Source organism: Rhinolophus ferrumequinum, chromosome 22 (assembly GCF_004115265.2).
Source record: "Rhinolophus ferrumequinum isolate MPI-CBG mRhiFer1 chromosome 22, mRhiFer1_v1.p, whole genome shotgun sequence".
Classification (NCBI taxonomy): Eukaryota; Metazoa; Chordata; class Mammalia; order Chiroptera; family Rhinolophidae; genus Rhinolophus; species Rhinolophus ferrumequinum.
Genome location: NC_046305.1, coordinates 44,162,074 through 44,181,081, shown reverse-complemented (window position 1 = coordinate 44,181,081; position 19,008 = coordinate 44,162,074). Strand labels below are relative to the sequence as shown.

General features: G+C 42.2%; 1 protein-coding gene across 3 annotated transcripts in view; it reads right to left on the bottom strand.

Moving 5' to 3' along the window:
• Positions 1-7,065, bottom strand: part of LRIG2 (leucine rich repeats and immunoglobulin like domains 2) — a 48,428-nt gene extending 41,363 nt beyond the window's left edge. The window contains exons 1-2 of one of the 3 annotated variants that reach the window (XM_033092837.1): positions 6,611-6,745; positions 3,280-3,456 (exon numbers count right to left, since the gene is read on the bottom strand). Coding sequence is in view for 2 of the 3 variants with exons in the window: in XM_033092836.1 (XP_032948727.1) it covers positions 6,611-6,849 (239 nt within the window). In the remaining variant the exon portion in view is untranslated. Of the gene's footprint in view, positions 1-3,279; positions 3,457-6,610 lie in introns of all 3 variants that reach the window. The other 2 variants (XM_033092836.1, XM_033092835.1) reach the window with 2 other exon arrangements.
• Positions 7,066-19,008: the final 11,943 nt, after the last annotated feature.

The following is a 19,008-nucleotide window of genomic DNA, read 5'->3' as shown; positions in this document are numbered from 1 at the left end:
ATAAGGAAATTAGTTATTTCTATGGCATACAGAATTTTGATATAAGAACTAGACAACAAGGGTACTGATGAATTTCTATGAACTTCATATATTTCTGGAATACCTGTATTAGTAGCATCTATCTATCTATACGTACATAACCTAAGGTTTGTCATCATTTCTTATTTGACAATGCTTCCCAGGTAATTTAACATACCAAATAAACGTGATTAGTTTAACATCTCTTTTTTACAGATGAGAGACAAATCCGTTGAGATTTTTCCAGGGCCCTCTGAAAAATCTCAATGTCAGTTTGAGGTCAGAAAGACTCCATTTAGAATTTGATTTTGTGAAGTTGTCAAAAATATCAAACACTTGGCTAATGATCACAGGTCACTGTGAAACAATACTTAAGTTATTCATTTAAACAAAGTAGCAAAATATTTCTAAGGCAAATATAGAAACTTACACAGTTGCAAAATATTTTAGCTCTTTTAGTATTGAGGAGACTCAGTTTTTTTAAGTAATCAAAGACCGGATAAAGACAAGATGAAGCACAGGAAATTAATTTGATGACACAAAATCTGTTTCCTGGCCGGTGCAGTGGCTCAGGCGGTTGGAGCTCCGTGCTCCTAACTCCGAAGGCTGCGGGTTCGATTCCCACATGGGCCACTGGGCTCTCAACCACAAGGTTGCCAGTTCAACTCGAGTCCCACAAGGGATGGTGAGCAACACCCCCTGCAACTAAGAATGAACACAGCACCTTGAGCTGAGCTGCGGCTGAGCTCCCGGATGGCTCAGTTGGTTGGAGCGTGGTTGCCAGTTCGACTCCCGCAAGGGATGGTGGGCTGTGCCCCCTGCAACTAGCAAAAGCAACTGGACCTGGAGCTGAGCTGTGCCCTCCACAACTAAGACTGAAAGGACAACAACCTGACTTGGAAAACAAAAATCTGTTTCCTAGGCAGATTATTTAAAAGATAAATGAAAACCTTTTTACAATTTCTTAATAAGAGCAAACAAATAAATATTCCAAGAAAACTTTGGCATTCTAGTTTTGATCAATACATTTTTGATTTTAAAGTTTGATTTTTAACTTATAAGCAAATCCACCCATTCAATCTTAGCAACTTAACCACACAAAATTCCTTTTCTATAAGTCCACAACCATTTTTCTAATATCCTTTTGGTCTTTGTCCTGTATTTCTCCTTTCTCATTCTGGAACAACCAGTCAGTCTACCTTAAAATAAAATTACTTTTTTCCCCTGAACAAACACACATCCTTCATACCTTGCATACTTTGCATACAAAGTTGTTTCTCTTCATTCTCATGGTTTCTAATAGTTTCATTTATATATATTGATTGTAATCTTTAACTATTAGTAACATTTCTTTTACAGAGAAAACTAGGAAGCAGACAACTGTGGTCTGCCCTATATCAGTATTCTGTAGATTAGTAAACTTATGAATATACAATTTCACAATTTCTAGAGGCATGTGATCCCTCACAGTACAATTTTTCAATGTGGCAAAGCAAAGGACATGTTTACTAATAGATCCAAATATCTTTAGCTTCGCTACACCATATAAAAACAAGATGCCAAAAATATATAAACTTAAACTTAGGTTCAGGAATGAATGTTTCAGCAGTTTAATCTTTCGTAGAAATGACCTAGATTTTTATCCCAGGCAGACATAACACCAAACAAAGCTTGCCATCATCTCAAGTTATACTCCTATTAACTATTTTTACAACACATGCATGTTAGGCAGGCATCACAAAAGCAAATACCTAAAAAGGTTAAATACATGGTCTTTCCCCCTTTTTTCTTCTTTTTGTACCGCTGTGCTTGACATACCTCAAGCAATTCATTTTTATTGTACATTTTATTCTTAGTTTGGATTTATAGTTTTATAATCTTAAACATCTAGTACAGATAACAAACTTGTCTGACTAGTAAACCTAGGTAGGAAAAAAATTGTATATCTGCACTATATTTAATGCTCCCAGTTCTGAAGACATACCTGTTATTTTACCAACAGCTTGCAAATTAGCTTTATTTACGAAAATCATCCCAGATCATGTAAAGTTAAAACATGGGGATAGTTTCTCTATTTCTGAGTTTCAGGAATACTTAATTTATATGAGCACGCGTTTATTTCTAGGCCAATTTGAATAGAACTCTTTCAAGGGATTTTATAAATTAATTTGGTAATACTACCCAGAGGTAGAAAAATATCACACATCTGTAACATACACATATATACATACATAAAAACCAGACTCAAATAGAGATCTTAGTTTTCATTCTAAAATTTTAGCTATGAGTTAGTAAAGCATAGCAATACAAACTCACTGATTTATATAAAATAATTAGCTCTTGCCTTTTCTCAACTTTATACTTATATATATGTGAGTGACCAAGAAAATATCTAGCAGCTGTCTAGATGTCTCCAAAGCCCATCCAACTAACTAAAACATCCAGTCTATTTCCAATTAGTCTTTTTCCTTTTCAGCCTCAAGTAGTTGCTTTTGGGGGTCTCTAAGTCCCTTGACTGCCCCTGTGGAGGGTGGGGCTCAAAGTTCAAGTGACTATGGAGATTGGCATGGAAAAAGGTCTGGCTGGGATGGACAGAGGGATGGAGGAGGAAGAGGTTTGTAGGGGGACACATCAAAGGAGTCAAGGGAACTGGAGTTAAGACTGAAGGTAACAAGAGAAGAAAAGAGGAGCAGAGGCAATGGGAGGGGAGAGGTCTTAGGGGAGCTAGTTTGAGGACATCTCAAGTTTCCCAAAGAGGCCACTGAATTTCCACTTATTCTCAGCAAAGGCCTGCCAACAAGAATGGAGGTAGACGGAACCAGCGGAGAATATATTCGGCAGGGGTTTAACAAGGGTGTTAGTCAACTGAGAAGTTCCACGATCCAATACAGAAAACTGAGAGGTGTCACACACAGCCAGGAAGAAAGAACTGCCCGGGCAAAGAGTCAGAAAATCATCAAAAAAAGAGCCAGGACATGATTAAAAAAAAGAGCCAGGAAGCAGAGACTTCCAGCCCAGTGTCGGGGAATAATCCCCACTCAGGTAGAAAAGAACCAGGAAGAAGAGACTTCAGTCCAGCAGGTAACTTTCAAAGAAGTCCAGGCCTCTAACCCAGGTTCTTACAAACAGCAGCTTGGCTAGGACTGCGCGCTTCTTAAAAACAGAGAAACCTAGGTCTTTAACTCAGCCTGTGTTTATCTAGGATTCTATCCCATCTTCTGGAGTATACTCAGACTCTTAAGAATCAAAATCTGTCCTTACCAGCTTCCACGGACGTTTGTCCGGAACAAGTGTTCAGGAGTCGGACTCACCAATGGATCCCCGATCAATCAGTCAGGAGTGAAGATAAAACCTTCAAAGGTACGCACTTAGGGTCCTGGGTGAGAGGTCCGGGGGTCCAATGATGAATCTGATCCTATCGGAGCTGTGGCACCATAACTGTTAAAAGGAAAAAAGTGTTCAATAATGCTCAATAAAGCGTGGTAAGGAAGACTTTGGGGGGTGGGGAACTATCTCAATAGGCATGGGGACCACTACAGTGAAATTTTTAAGTGGGGGAAGGAGAGTGGGTTCAACTAGGAATACTGCCTGGGTAACTGGAAATTTACAGCTAAGGAGCAGGATGGATGGAGTCAGTGGATGGAAAATACTAAGAGCAAAACATCAGGGATAAGAGGGTTCTGACTAAACAGAACTAATGGGATTCTTGCTGAAAACAGCTCAGGGTGATTAGATATCACAAGGGAGATGGCAGAGGTGAGGAAGCCAACCATACATCGAGGGTGGGGGCTTCTTGCTAAAACTGCATTTTACAAGGATGTGAACAGACGGTTTAGGACGGGGTTCAGGAGCCTGACTAAACTTTCGTCAAGCAAAGATTTTTTTGTCACCTGTTTCTTCCTTTACTTACACACATAATACTTCTGACACCAGATATACGTTGTTGGTTTTATTTTTCTTCCCCACACCAACCATTTCTCCAACACCAGCTGGGTATCCTGCAATTCAATTCAATTCTGCCACTAACTGAAGTTAGTGCAGATCTCACTGGGTAAGAACTCAAGTCTCACAAGACTGTACACCACTTCACACACCAATCACAAGTAGTAGGACCCCATGTGACCCACAAGTTCTGTCCAATTTAGCTACAAATCGGAGGTTCCCATGACCCCCTCCTTAGATTCAATCACCTGCTAGAAGTGCTCACAGAACTTAGGGAAACACTTACTCACATTTACTGCTTATTACATAATAAATGATATGATAAAGAACAAAGACGAACAGCCATATGAACAGATACATAGGGCGAGACCTGAAATGGTACGGCAAAGGAGCTTCCGTCCCCATGGAGTTGGGGTACACCACCCTTCTGGCACGTAGATGTGTTCACCAACCCAGAAGCTCTCTGAACCCCACACTCTTGGGATTTTTATAGACTTCATCACACGGGCATGATCAATTATTAGCTCAATCTCTAGCCCCTCTCTCCTCCCAGGATGAAGGGGATGGGGACTGGAAGTTCCAAGCTTCTAATCACCAATTGGTCTTTCTGGGGACCAGATCCCATCCGGAAGCCATCCAGGAGCCCCAACAGTTGCCTCATTAGATGAAAAGACACTCCTATCACCCAGGAAATCCCAAGGGATTTAGGAGCTCTATGTCAGGAATCAGCGTCAAAGACAAAACATTAGAAAGAAAGATGCTCCTAGGACCCTTATCATCCAGGAAATTACAAGGGTTTCAGCTCTGTGCCAGGAACCCAGAGCAGATATACACATATATATTTCAACAATCAGGATCAATGAATTTTGTCTACAATCTTTTCAATGATGGCCACGCATCTGAGCATTTGAGTTTGAATCACTAATATTTTAAAGTATTGCGTGTGTTTTAAACATTCAAAATTACATCAAGAAACCCATGTGTACCTGGTGGTTTTATAGCTGAAGGCAATTGCCGAAGAATGTTACATGGTCAGTTTAAAATAGCACAATCCCATCTTTTAATACTTACAGTTCTACTAATGTAAGACTTCCATCCAATTACATTTCTACAACAGAATTGCTCTCCAAAGCATTTCACTTCAATTGAAAATATCAATTTCATTATAGAACATTTAAAATTTTTGAATGTCATTTGGCTTTCGACAATTTGTCGTGATTAAACAAAAATCAAACTGAGAGGCAAAGTAATGTATCTTATGTAAAACTATTTCTAATTATCGTTTACCTACCACTGGAGAATCTTAAAAAGTAGGCCACACTTATTTCAATTACAGCTAAATAAAGTCGTGCTGTTTTTCAACCTGCACCAGATTTATTCTGTCATGATCAGGTAGCTGTTCCAACAATTGCTTAGAAAAAGACACATGCTGCATTACACAGATGCTGCACATTGATATGAATTTTTAAATTTTATGTGTAACAAGAGAACCACAACTAGCTACAGGTGTCTCAAGGAGTTTATGAGGTAGCTTCCTTTCCTTCTATTCTAACCTATTTGCAAATGTATAAACACTTTAACCTCTGCGACAGGGACCTGCTATTTGTATTCTATTCCCACTGAAAATTCAAACAGCCTTTCATATTTTAATTCACACCTCAATCTATTCTTTTTTGTGACAACTCTTTTAGAGACGACTCTATTAGAAGTCTGTCAATTAATAAATGAATTGTTCAGTTAGCGGCAGAGAAATAACTGTACGTAAGTGGTTATGAAGTCCCATAATTGCAGCAGTTAATACCTACTGTTGCTCCCAATGCCACCAGGCTGACTGACTCAGGTTAACGAGCTCTCCAGGAGCCACTGTCCAACACAGCCCTGCCAAAATGAGCACTCAGCAGTGGCGTCCCCCGAAGAATTCACCCCATCACTGTACTTGCTTCTCATACATCAACAAAGAGGACTTATTTTTAGGTTCTTTGCCACAAGAAATATGCACTGAAAACAATTAAAGCATCACATGACTTTGGAAAGAATACTCCTTCCCTTCTTTACAGAGAATCCTAAATTAGAACAAGAATGCTACTCAATATTCTTTCGGGGTAGTACTGGATCTCCTAACACATTTAATTTTAACCCTGTTAAGCATAAAAACTGAAGCACAAGAAATGAGCCAAAATGCGAACTGGGGACAAAGACAGTTCACGTGCCTTTAGCGATCGTGGTTATAAAACCACATGCCCGGGGACCATTCAAGCTGAGGTGCACACTGGATGATGCAGCCCAAAATGGGCGAGGAGCTCCAACTATCCAGAGTCACTGCGGATGCCCAGGAGCACTGAGCCCTTAACAATATCCCTGCCCCAGCTCCTCCCCAGCCCAGGGTTCACGGACTCCGGGACCCTAAGAATCCTAACTGGTTTTCATACAAGTCTCCAGAACCTTAACACCAGGTTTTTCAGGCTGCCCATACTCCCCCGCGAAAACCCAGCTCATAACCTGGTAATGGCACTTCCCTTCCCAACGTAGGCTCCCGACCGCGCCCTGCGACCAGGCCTGTCTCCCTCCGGTGCCCCTTGCCGGGGGAGCTCCCCTTTCCTTAGACGCCCCACCACCACCACCACCACCGCCGCCCCGCAACTCTACTCACAGGCTGGCGATGTCGGGAGGCAGCGGGCTAGACAGCGCCCTCCAGCTCGGCGCTGGTAGTTTCCTGCGACTGCAGTCCAGCAGAGGGATGCGGCAGGAGCAGGGCGCGGGGCAGAGGCCTGCCCGGGCAGCCGGCAGCAGGAGGAGGAAGGCCTGGGCGAGAAAAAGGAGCCGGGAAAGCGGTCCCGACCCACTCTCCAGCAGCGGCTCCTCCCGGACGCCTCGAGGCGCCGGCGCCATTTTCACCCCCGACCTGGAGCCAGCCGAGAAGAGCCGCCAGATAGAAAAGGTGGCTCAGCGGAGACGTTGGGCGGCTGTGCGACCACCCCAAGCCCCGGCGGTGCCCTGTGCCCTCTAAAGGCAGGAGAGGGGCGGACACTGCACAGCAGTGGGGGCGGCGGCCGAGCATACACCGCTGAAGCTCCACAAAAAACGCTCGTCCGCCCCGCCCCACAACGTAACGTCTTCACGCACAGAAACCAACCAATCGGTGCCACAGGACGAGATGGCGTCGGGGGCGGGACTCCGTAGGGGGCGGGGCCGGAGACAGCAAGTTCCTTAAAGGAGGAGTTTAAGGTGTCCTGCCCTTTCGGGTACCCCTCTGGGGTTCTATCGCCGTTCTTCCACTGGAGGGCGCAGTGGCTCCTTAAGAGGGAGTAGGGACCGAAGCGCTGCGAGTCCCAGGTCCCGACTTGAGGTTTATCTACTATAGTAAGAGAAAAGGATCTTTTATCTTTGGGCTCCAAGAAAAGGCAATGGCAGACCGGCTTCCAAGTCGCAGCCACGAAAGCGGCGCGGGAGCTTCCTTCTGGCCCGTCGGCCTCCGGAGCCGAGCTCGGGCCTCCTCTGCCCTCTCCTGCTTGCCAGCAGTTGGTGCAGTCCTGCAAGTGGGCGGCAACTCCTACTCTCCTAACCGGAAGCACGTTCTCACTATCAGTTGATGGACCCGTAAAGTCCTAAGGGCAGAAGCTTGGTTTATTCATCTGTGTGCTTCCAGCTTCTATTCTAGCTTAGAATTCAGTAAATGTTGGTGGGACAGCTCCTGCAAGTCACGTCTCTAAGGAAAATACTCCTTTCCTCTGTTTTGGAGAATGCTGTCCTTATTTACACATTCACTCTCAGAAAAGCTAAAGGAACATGTAGATATAAAGAGTGTTGGAACAGCCGACAAAGTGAAGGCTGGGTGTGCAGAAATTTTTTATTTATCCTGAAGAAGAGGCTATGGAAAACCTACTAGAAACAGTGATGTCTAGCCACCTTAAGCTCACTCAGTCATGTATATATATCCAAGATTATGAATAAGAGTGAATAACAGTGATGCTGCACTTATATGTAGAGCTTTTATACTTTTAAAGAGCCTTTGCATGTTACCTTGTTTGGTCCCTAAATGACTGTGAAATTGGCAAGACTGTTATTGCTGATGAGGAAACAAGCCCTGAAAGGTTAAAACCAAGTTGCCCAAAGACAGAGGCAGGCTGGCACTACTACGTATGAGTGTTCTGACTCTTATAAATTAAAAACCTGAGCAGGTTAAAAAGAAGCCTAGTGCCTAGGTCACGGGGCTGTCCTAGAGAGGCTTTTAAAAACCTGTTTTCTGTTTTTTGATATTGAACTATTTCTTGAACTCAAGGATATACCCAATGTTCTAATCCAAACCAAACTTTGAAAGCCAAGATAGCAGAGTGAAACTTACTTTTACCCTCCATTCCCGGGTTGTTGAGCATGCTTGACCTCCACTAAGAAACTGGGCATAGGCCAGAGCCCCGCAAAAAAATAGGGCACCTCAGTATCTCTCTGCATTATAGTTTCAGAGCCTCCTTCTAGTCTCATTAAAATATTCTCCTGTGTCCTCCCCAATAAGTGCTGCAGGTCACACCAGCCAGGAGTCCCTCCCAACTCTTAATTCATCATGCACATTATTTTTTACCATTCTATTAGTACTTGTATATCTTTATATTCCCCATATGTGCTAGCAGAGGACCTGGCACATAATAGACCCTCGATAAATGTTTGATAAACGAACATATGATGAGATTATCTTACACTCTCTATAGTTCCCTAAATATTTTTTAAAACTTTATTATGAAAAATGTCAATACACACACAAATAAGCAAATCATGGAATAAGCCCAAATATATCCAACTAGATTTAGCAAATACATGTTTTTAATGGAGTTTAGTGATCCATTTCTCATTAACAATGGAATAAAGAGTTTGTTTGTTTGTTTTATTGGGGAATATTGGGGAACAGTGTGTCTTTCCAGGGCCCATCAGCTCCAACTCAAGCCATTGTCCTTCAATCTAGCTGTGGAGGGCACAGCTCAGCTCCAAGTCCAGTCACCATTTTCAACCTGAGTTGCAGGTGTCGTAGCCACCATCCCATAAGGGAATTGAACAGGCAACCTTGTTAAGAGCTCGCGTTCTAACCAACTGAGCCATCCAGCAACCCCTCAGCAGCTCAGTGGCAGTCGTCTTCAGTCTAGCTGTGGAGGGCGCAGCTCACTCGCCCATGTGGGAATCGAACCAGCAACCTTGTTATTAAAAAGCTTGCGCTCTAACCAACTGAGCCATCTGGCTGCCCCTGTTGCTAACCTATTTTGATATCAGAGGGATTATTCATTATGAACTTGTACCAACTAGACAAACAGTTAACCAAGTTTACTATTTGGAAGTACTGAAAACGCTGCATGAAAAAGTTAGACCACCTGAACTTTTTGCCAGCAATTCATGGCTATTGCATCACGACAATGCATCAGCTCACATGACACTGCCTGTGAGGGAGTTTTTAGCCAGTAAACAAAAAACTGTACTGGAACACCCTCCCTACTCACCTGATCTGGCTCCCAATGACTTCTTTCTTTACCCGAAGACAAGGGAAATATTGAAAGGATGACATTTTGATGACATTCAGGACATCAAGGGTAATAGGACGACCGCCCTGATGGCCATTCCAGAAAAAGAGTTCCAAAATTGCTTCAATTTGAAGGGTAGACTAGGCTCTGGTGTCAATGCATAGCTTCCCAAGGGGAGTACTTCGAAGGTGACCGTAGTGATATTCAGCAGTGAGGTATGTAGCACTTTTTCTACGATGAGTTCATGAACTTAATTGTCTGACCGTGTGTGTGTGTGTGTGTGTGTGTGTGTATTATGCCAAAAAAAATGTATACACATTTTAAGAGAGGAAAAAAACTGTATTAAAATTGTAATACTCAATATATACCGATAACAAAAGATGAATACAAGTCACCTTTGACTTCTGCAATTACAAGAGGTTATCAAAGTGTTTACCATCAGCGTAATTTTAATACAGTTTTTCCTTTCTTAAAATGTGTATACATTTTTTGGCACCTCTGTATATATATATATATCATATAAATATATTTTTTTTCATATACTCAAAGCGTCATATGGTTTTTCTTCAATATATACTATATGATACACATATATACTATATGATACACAATATAGGTCACATATGTCATATGAGATATATGTAAATATCTACTCTATGAGATATATCACGTGTGTATGTAAAACATAATATTCCAGCCATATTCATTATAAAAACTCTTGCCAACTTGGAACACAATGAACTTCCTTGAGCTGATAAAGGGTACTTACCAAAACCTGCAGCAAATTTCATACTTAATAGTGAAACATTAAAAATATTCATTTAAATTAGGATCAAGAAAGTAATGCCTACCACTGTTTAAATAACACTGTACCAGAGGTCATAACCAGTGCAGCAAAAGGTCCCAACAAGGGCAAGCAAAGACATTAAAGATATGAGGATTTTTTTTTTTAATACAGGGGTTTTTTTTAATTTTAAGATATGCCATATTTAAATACAAGATCACCATTTGTAAGAGTGCATACCAAACTGGTCTTTAAAGAGTAAAAGATTTTAAAGGAAGAAACAAAACTACCTTCACTCACATGGGATATGATTATCTGAAGAAAAAATCCAAAAGAATCTTCAGGTAAATGATTGGAAATGAGTAAAAAGGTTCAACATACTAAAATCAATATTATTCTAATGAATCAACAATTATAAAATATAATATTTTAAAGACAGCATATGAGGTGCTATCAAGAAATACAGTGAATGTTTAAATTTAAAAAATGTATTACAGTAAAAGATACATTGTCATTAATCCCCCTTAAAACACTCTCCCTCGCTTTGAAAATACTCGTCCCATCATTCTTGCAACTTTCTCAAGCAGTTCTGGAAGTCCTCTATTGTGAGTGTCTTTAGTTGCACTGTCATGGCTGCCTTGATGTCCTGAATTGATTCAAAATGTTTGCCTTTCATGGTCATTTTGACTTTGGGGAACAGCCAGAAGTCACATGGTGCCAGATCCGGTGAATAAGATGAATGAGGACACACTGTAATTTTTTTTTTTTTTTAAAGTTCTGGAGTTTTGTTTTGTTTTCTTCACCCTCTTCTTCTGCCTTCCCCCCCCCCCCCCCCCCCCCGCTCTGCCCCACTCCAGTTCAAGCCGTTGTTTCTCAGTCTAGTTATGTAGGACACAGCTCCCTGGCCCACGCTGGTATTAGGAGCCTTGTGTTCCCCCCGGCTGAGGCAGTCGGTCGTGGTCCTTGGTCAGCCGTTCACAGTAGTTCATGGCAGCTCTCGCCGGCTGCCGGCCACTCACACTGGCTGCCGGTCACTCACACTGGCCACCGGCCGCTCATGGCAGCACACAGCAGCCCACATCAACCTCCAGCTGCTCACAGCCGCCCAACTCCAGGGAGAGCCATTGTTCACAATCTCAGCTGTAGAGGGCGCAGCTCACTGGCCCATGTGGGAATTGAACCGGCGACCTTGGCCCAACCACCTGAGCCACCGGGCTGGCCTGCACACTGTAATGTTTTTATTTGATAGAAATTGCCATACCAGAAGCAATGTGTGACACAGAGCCTTTCTGTTGTGATCACAAACTATGGTGAATGCTGCTACCAAGTGCCATCCAACGGAAAGGCAGGGATCTTCAATACAGGAAGTGGCACGTCAAACCTTAGTAACAGTAAGTGGCAAGTTTCTACTTGTTCAGTGCAGTCAGTCAGGTGTGAGCTATAGTTGAGAGACGTGTTTTAAAATGTGCTATAAATCATCCTCCATCATGACAATGCTCCATGTAACACATTGCTTCTGGTATATGGCAATTTCTGTCAAATAAAAACATTATGGTGTGTCCTCATTCATCTTATTCACCGGATCTGGCACCAAGTGACTTCTGGCTCTTCCCCAAAGTCAAAATGACCATGAAAGGTAAACACTTTGAATCAATTCAGGCCATTGAGGCAGCCACGACAGTGCAACTAAAGACATTCACAAAAGAAGACTTCCTGAACTGCTTCAGAAAGTGACAAGAGCAGTGGGATAAGTGGGTTTGCAGTGAGGGGGAGTATTTTAAGAAGGGATTAATGGCAACGTGTCTTTTACTGTAATACTTTTTTTAATTTAAACATTCACTGTATTTTTTTATCACATCTCGTATGCCATAGCAATAACATCTAAAAGATACTTAGATCAAACAAAGAAGTGCAGGAGAAAAATTACATGGAGAACATTATAAAACGTTATTAAAAAGTATTTTTTAAAAAAGACCTAAGAGGATGGAGAGTTATACTTTGCTTTTAGACTGAAAGAATCATTACTATATTATTATTAAAGATGTTAATTCTCCAGGTTGGTTTGTAGATTTAATGCAAAATGTAGATTTAATAAAAATCCTAAATGTACATGGCAGTGTAAGAGGAAAATAATAACAAAGATACTCTTGGGGGAAAAAATGTAGAACTCGATTTACCAGCTGTCAAGGTAGGTTTTAGGTTTTGAAAGCTATAGCAATTAGAAAGTATACTATTGCCACAGGGAAAGTTAAATAGACTTTTGGTGCATATCAGAAACGTCACTGGATATTTGATTTATGACACAGATGGAACTTCAGATCGGGGAGAAAGTACAGGCTGAGATCATTAGATAATCATATGGAAAAAAATAAAACTGGATCCTTTCTCACACCACATTCAAAAATCAATTCAAGACCAAAAATGAAAGGCAAAACCATGAAGCTTTTATTTTTTTGTATTTTTCAATTACAGTTAGCATACAGTATTATATAAGTTTCAGGTGTACAGCATAGTGGTTAGACATTTATATAACTTATGAAGTGATCCCCTTAATAAGTCTAGTACCCACCGGGCACCATACATAGTTATTACATTATTACTGACTATATTCCCTGTGCTGTATTTTATATTCCTGTGACTATTCGTAACTGCCAACAAAACCATGAAGCTTTTAGAAGAGAATAGTAAAGGCTATCTTCTTCACTTGGAGTAGAAAAGCATATCTTAAAATGGAAAAAAAAATCATTAATCATAAAAGAAGAGAACGATAAGCTTGACTACATTAGAATAAATTTTCATTCACAAAAGACACCATAAAAAGACATTTGCAACATACATAACCACCAAAGTATCCAGAATTTGCAAAGAATTCCTACAAGTCAATGAGATAAAAGCAAACAACCCAAAAGGAAAATGGGTGTAAGATTTTAACATGCACTTCAAATGAGGAAAAAAAAACACAATACAGATAGCCAAAAAGCATATGAAACATTGCTCAATTTCAATATTTGTCAGGGAAATGGAATATTAAAAGCACAATGAAATATCACTACCCATGTGAGATTGACAAAAATTATAAAACCTAACAATCCCACGTGTTGGTAAGAAAGTGGAGCAATGAGTTGTCTCGCCAAAGGCTAGTGGGAATGGGAGTTAGGTAACCACTTTGGAAAGCAACATGGCATTATCTAATAAAGCTGAAGATGTACATGTGTCAGGATCCAGCAATCCCATGCTTAAGTATATACCTTAGAGGTAAGCATGCTGATGCTCCTGGATACATGTACCAAGAGGTTGATAGCAACATTATAGTAATTGCCCAAAACTGGAAGCAACCCAAACATAAGCCAAAATTCCAAATGATTAAAGAGAGCATACTATATTAGTCTTTTCATGTAAAGCTTAAAAACAGGGAAAATTTTATTTAGACGTAGATCCTGGCAGAAAAACTATTTAAAAAGCAAAAAAAAAAAAAAAATTCCTATGAAGTTAACAGTGGTTACCTCTACAGGGGAGGAGGACGAGTGCGATTGGTAAGGAATAGACAAGCACAGGGGGCTTCTGGAGTCCCAGCAGTGTTCTGTTTCTTGACCTGGGTGATGGTTACGTGGGTTTTGCTTTACGACCAGAATGTAGATTCCTATATGTTCTTTTTTATAATAGGTTAAAAATGACAAGTCTGCCAAAATGAATCCATAAGAGCAATGCAATTCTAATAAAGTATTTTATGAAACTTCGCAAGTTGACCCTAAAATTATAAATAAGAGCAAAGGACTAAGAAGAACCAAGACTATTTTTATAAGAAAAAGTTAAGTCAAGGGCCTACCCTTCCAGATAATAAGATTTATTACAAGATTTATTATAACGCTTATTAAGAAACTAGGGAAGAGGTATAGGGGTAAACAAATAGTCAAAAGGACAGAACAGAATCAAGTCATACACATAGGAAAGTTGATATAAGATACAGGTCACATTACAAAGCTATAAGAAATGGATGGATTAATCAATAAATATGCGGGACCACAAGAAACAATAAAATTTAGACCCCTCCTCACATTATAATAAAGATAAAACCCTAATAGAATAAAGACCTCGGGGGTAGAGAAGGTGTGACAGAAACTACTCCTTGCCCACAGAATCCATTCTCCCAATTCTTCTGTGATAATTACACTGTAGCTGGGTACCTTTCCAGCCTCCCCTACAGATGGGTCTGGTAATGAAATTAAGTTCTCACAATGGCATGTGAGCAGAAACGAGCTGCCACTTGCAGCTCTGGGACTTGACATTAGGTATGCCTCCCCCATGCTCTCCTTCTCTCCCTGCTGGTTGCTGTCTGAATGTGGCAGTGACCCAGCTTTGACTATACAAGATGGTGAGATGCCCAAGATGACAGCAAACCCACAAGATGGCATGAACCTTGGTCCCTGAATGACTGTGTATAACAAAGCCACCTCAGCAATCAGAACTACTCATCTCAGTGGGGGCTCAGGCGGTTAGAGCTCCATGCTCCTAACTCCGAAGGCTGCTGGTTCGATTCCCACATGGGCCACATGGCCTCTCTACCACAAGCTTGCCTGTTTGACTCCCACAAGGGATGGTGGGCTGCGTCCCCTGCAACTAACAATGGCAACTGGACCTGGAGCTGAGCTGTGCCCTCCACAACTAAGACTGAAAGGACAACAACTTGACTTGGAAAAATGTCCTGGAAGGACACACTGCTCCCCCAATAAAGTCCTGTTCCCCTTCCCCAGTAAAATCTTTAAAAAAAAAAAAAAAGAACTACTCATCTCGGGACTGTTTTGTATGAGAGAAATACATGTCTCTGTTCTCTATACCACTGTATTTTGGGATCTCTTTGTTACAACATCTCAATCTTTACAAACACAGAAACATTTTGTAACCATGACTCAAACAGCACCAATAAGATAAGAGAATGTTGGTAAATTAGACTGTATTAAGACGAAAAATATCTATACCATAAAACACCATACATAATGTGAAAATGGAAGCCATGATTGAAAGAAGATATTTATAATGTCTATCCAGTGTATATAAAAAATTCCTCAGATCAGTGGAGAAAAGATAAACAACCCAATAAAAAAACAAAGGAAATAAATATGAAATCACAGAAGAAACCAAATGGCCAAATAAACATATAAAGAAATGTTCACGTTTAACAGTAATCAGATAAATACAAAGTAAAACTACAAAAAAAAAAAACTACCATTCACGTCCACAAATAGGCACATTTAACAAATATATTAAAGTTTAGTGATACCAAATGTTGGCAATGAGCAACAGAAACTCTTATATCCAGTTTTTGTAGCAGCTTAAATTAGCCTAACCACTTTGGAGAATAACTTGGAAAGATCTAGTAAAGGTGAAGATGCACATTATTACGATCCATTCCTAGGTATACGAGTATATCCTAGAGGGAACATACACAAGAGTGTCAAGGGCAGTTTTATTTACAATAGCTGACAGCTGGAAGCAACCTAAATGCTTATCAACAACAAAATACTTTGACATAGTAGCACCAAAGATAAATCTCAAAACCTAATGGCAAATGGAAAAAAAGCAAACTGCTGACAGATATGGACAGTATTTCCAAAACACACAAAGTTAAAAATATGCAAAAAATACTATGTAGCAAATATGTAGTAAAAAAAAAATGCATGTGAATGATAAACACCAAATTCAAGAACATTGTGCCCTCTTTGGAGAGAAGGTGGGGAATGGGTGTTTGTATGTGGTGCCGGGGGCCGGGAGGGTAGGTTGTGTGTCTGTGTGTGTGTGTGTGTGTGTGAGTGTGTGTGTGTGAGCCCATGCTTTCGATTGTCTTGCTATGGGAAGAAATCAACCTTTGTATGTAGGCCTCCAAAGACGAAACAAAACTCCATGGAAAACCCTTTTTATATATATTCCTGTCGGCTTGCAAACAGTCCTGTTTACAATGCTGTTTTAATGCAGTCTCCTTCCCTCCATTGTAATTTTTTGCAAGTTACCCTCAATCATACATCACCCGTACATACATCACCGGTGCTTAAATTTCAGCAAGTATCACAACCAGTTGAAGGGCTTGTTTTATACACAAATTGTTGGGCTGAGACCCCCAGAGTTTCTGATTCAGTAGATCTGGGGGACACTTGAGAATCTGCATTTCTAAGAAGTTCCCAGGTGATGCTGAAGCAGCTGGCCGGGGACCACCCTTTGAGGCCTGCAGTAAAGTCTATTATACACAGCGCATGGGTTTTGGGGCTTGTGGGACAGTAGGAGACAGAGGAGTGAAAGAGAATGTGGCTTCTCCACACTCACCTTGGGCCAAGGCCAGCACAGAAGCTGCTGATTCTAGGTGGTGAGTGGGAGTGCTGACAGTAGGAGCCAGGGGTCAGCAGAATGAGTTTCATGTGAACCCCCTTTTGCCTAAATATCTGCCTGAATGGGTATGTATAATGGAACTGGTTGAGGAAATAACTGGGCTGACTTCCCCATTCTGTCTCCCTCCCTCCTTCCCTCCTTGCACGCCCGTGCGCGCGCGCGCGCGCGCGCGCGCGCGCGCGCTCTCTCTCTCTCTCTCTCTCTCTCTCTCTCTCTCTCTCTCTCTCTCACACACACACACACACACACACACACACACACACACACACACACACACACACTGCCCCATCCCCAGCCTGAGGGCATCAACTCCAGTTTCGCACCCCAGTGGTGTGTGTGGGGGGTTGGGGGCAGGGTTGAAAACGCTGACTCAGTTGTGTTCCCGACAAACCCACTTATCCCTGCTTGAGCTTCTGAGCTAACTGGTGAGCCCATTCTCTTTTATCCTGCTAGGGCTGGGAGGGAACCTGCTCTCACTCAGAATGAGGCACTTGTGATGGTTGAACAGGCTCCTGAGAAGTGCAGGGTTTGGTTATTCTCAGCAATCAGCAGGAGCAGTCATGCGTTTCCCGGCCCTCCAGCCTCGCCCTGTTTACCAGCCTTCCGGGCCTGCAATGTTCTCACCAACTCTTTGGTTGAGTGAAAGCCCAGGGAATGTGCCTGCATGCCTGCAATGCGCGTGTGTGCATGCGTGCACACGTGCACATGCCCAACAGGGAGCTGACGGCCAGAGGCCTCAGGGTAGTCGTTATCTGTGGGACAGAATCTTCCAGTCCCTGAATGGGACCCTGGTGTTCTGCCAAACAGCCAGACTCTCTGTCTAATGATGTTCCCACTGATTATCCTGATGACCTCCGAGGAGACCAGGGTCCATCTGCTGCCAACCCTGGTTCCTTGTTCCACCACCCCCCCATGGAAATGAGGGCGGCCTGCAGCTCCCCCCACATGACTTCCCCCACAGAATGCACAACCCAAGGGACCCTACTCCTGGGGCTAAACCGAAATGACAGTAACAGTTTATTAATAGGACTAATGAGATGCCTGGTTAGGGAGCGAGAGAGAAGCTGGAAGAGTGAGAAAGAAGGGACTGAGGACAGGAACATCCTACAGCACAGAGGTCAAGACTAAATTTCAGAGAGGAAACAGCAGCTCACTTTCAGAGAGTCTGAGGGGAGGGCAGGCAGGGATTCGGAAGACGGTTTTACAAAACTTGTATTTGTGTTTAGAAACATGCTAAGTTTTCACCAGCAAACTGTGACAGCCCCATTTTCTGAATGCCTGTGTCCCCGGCACTGTACTGTTTTATATGCATTATCTCAATTAATCTTCACAGCCGCCCAGTGAGATGGGAATCCTCATATTCATTCTGCCCAGGAGAAAACTGAGGTGCAAAGAGGTCTGCCCGAAACCTCTGTAATAAATGACAGAGAGAGCCCCAATTCCTAACCACTGCCATTGTGGAGAGGGATAGAAAATGAGGCTCCAAGCACACAGAAATGTAGCTTCTACTGAGTGTTCCTCTATTTCAGGCACAGAATGCTAAACCCTTTACAGGTAGCAGCACCAACAACCCTGTAACACAGGTGGGTTTATTTTCCCTATCTTACAAGTAAGGAAATTTAGGCTCAGAGAGGTGAAGTAATTTGCCTAAGGCCACACAACGAGGAAGTGTCAGAGCAGGGATTTGCTGCCTCCATCTACCTGATTTCTTAACCTATATCATTGCCTCCCTTAACCTATACCAGGGGTGCCAAAAAAAAGTATACAAGTGGACACTTTGGTCAGCGTTGCTCAAGCAGTCTTTCACTGTAATCACAAGTGTCTGGATGCTGATGGTAACCACTTTGAGCACCTCTTGTCATTGCAGAAGTCAAACGTGACTTGTATTCATCTTACTGTATATACTGAGTATTCCAATTTTAATACAGTTTTCCTTTCTTAAAATGTGTATACATTTTGGGGGCACCCTCTATATTTGCTCTGAGCTCCTGCAGGCGTCTTGCATAAGAGAAGGTTAGGCTGTGAGGATGATGAAATGTTTTATTTTTCTATAGAGGAAGCTCCAGTTTGACACAGGAGACCAGGATCACCATGTGATTCGGCCTGTGGACCTGAAACCCTAACCAAGAATGGAGGACACGTTGCCAGGACCTGGAGCTGGAAGGTCCTAAGGCATGCCCCCACAACGTTTCCTTCAGGGCCAAATAAATCCGGCTCACTCCCCTCTGCGGGCAGAGGCTTGAAGGAGTTGTACAGACTAGCACGAAGCTTTCCTCAACATATGAAGATTTAAATTGTTTTCCTGTCCAGGAGACCAATGGGGCAATCTCCACGGGCAGCTGCGTCCTTCCTGTTTGTCCTCCAGAAGCAGTTCCAGCTGACCAG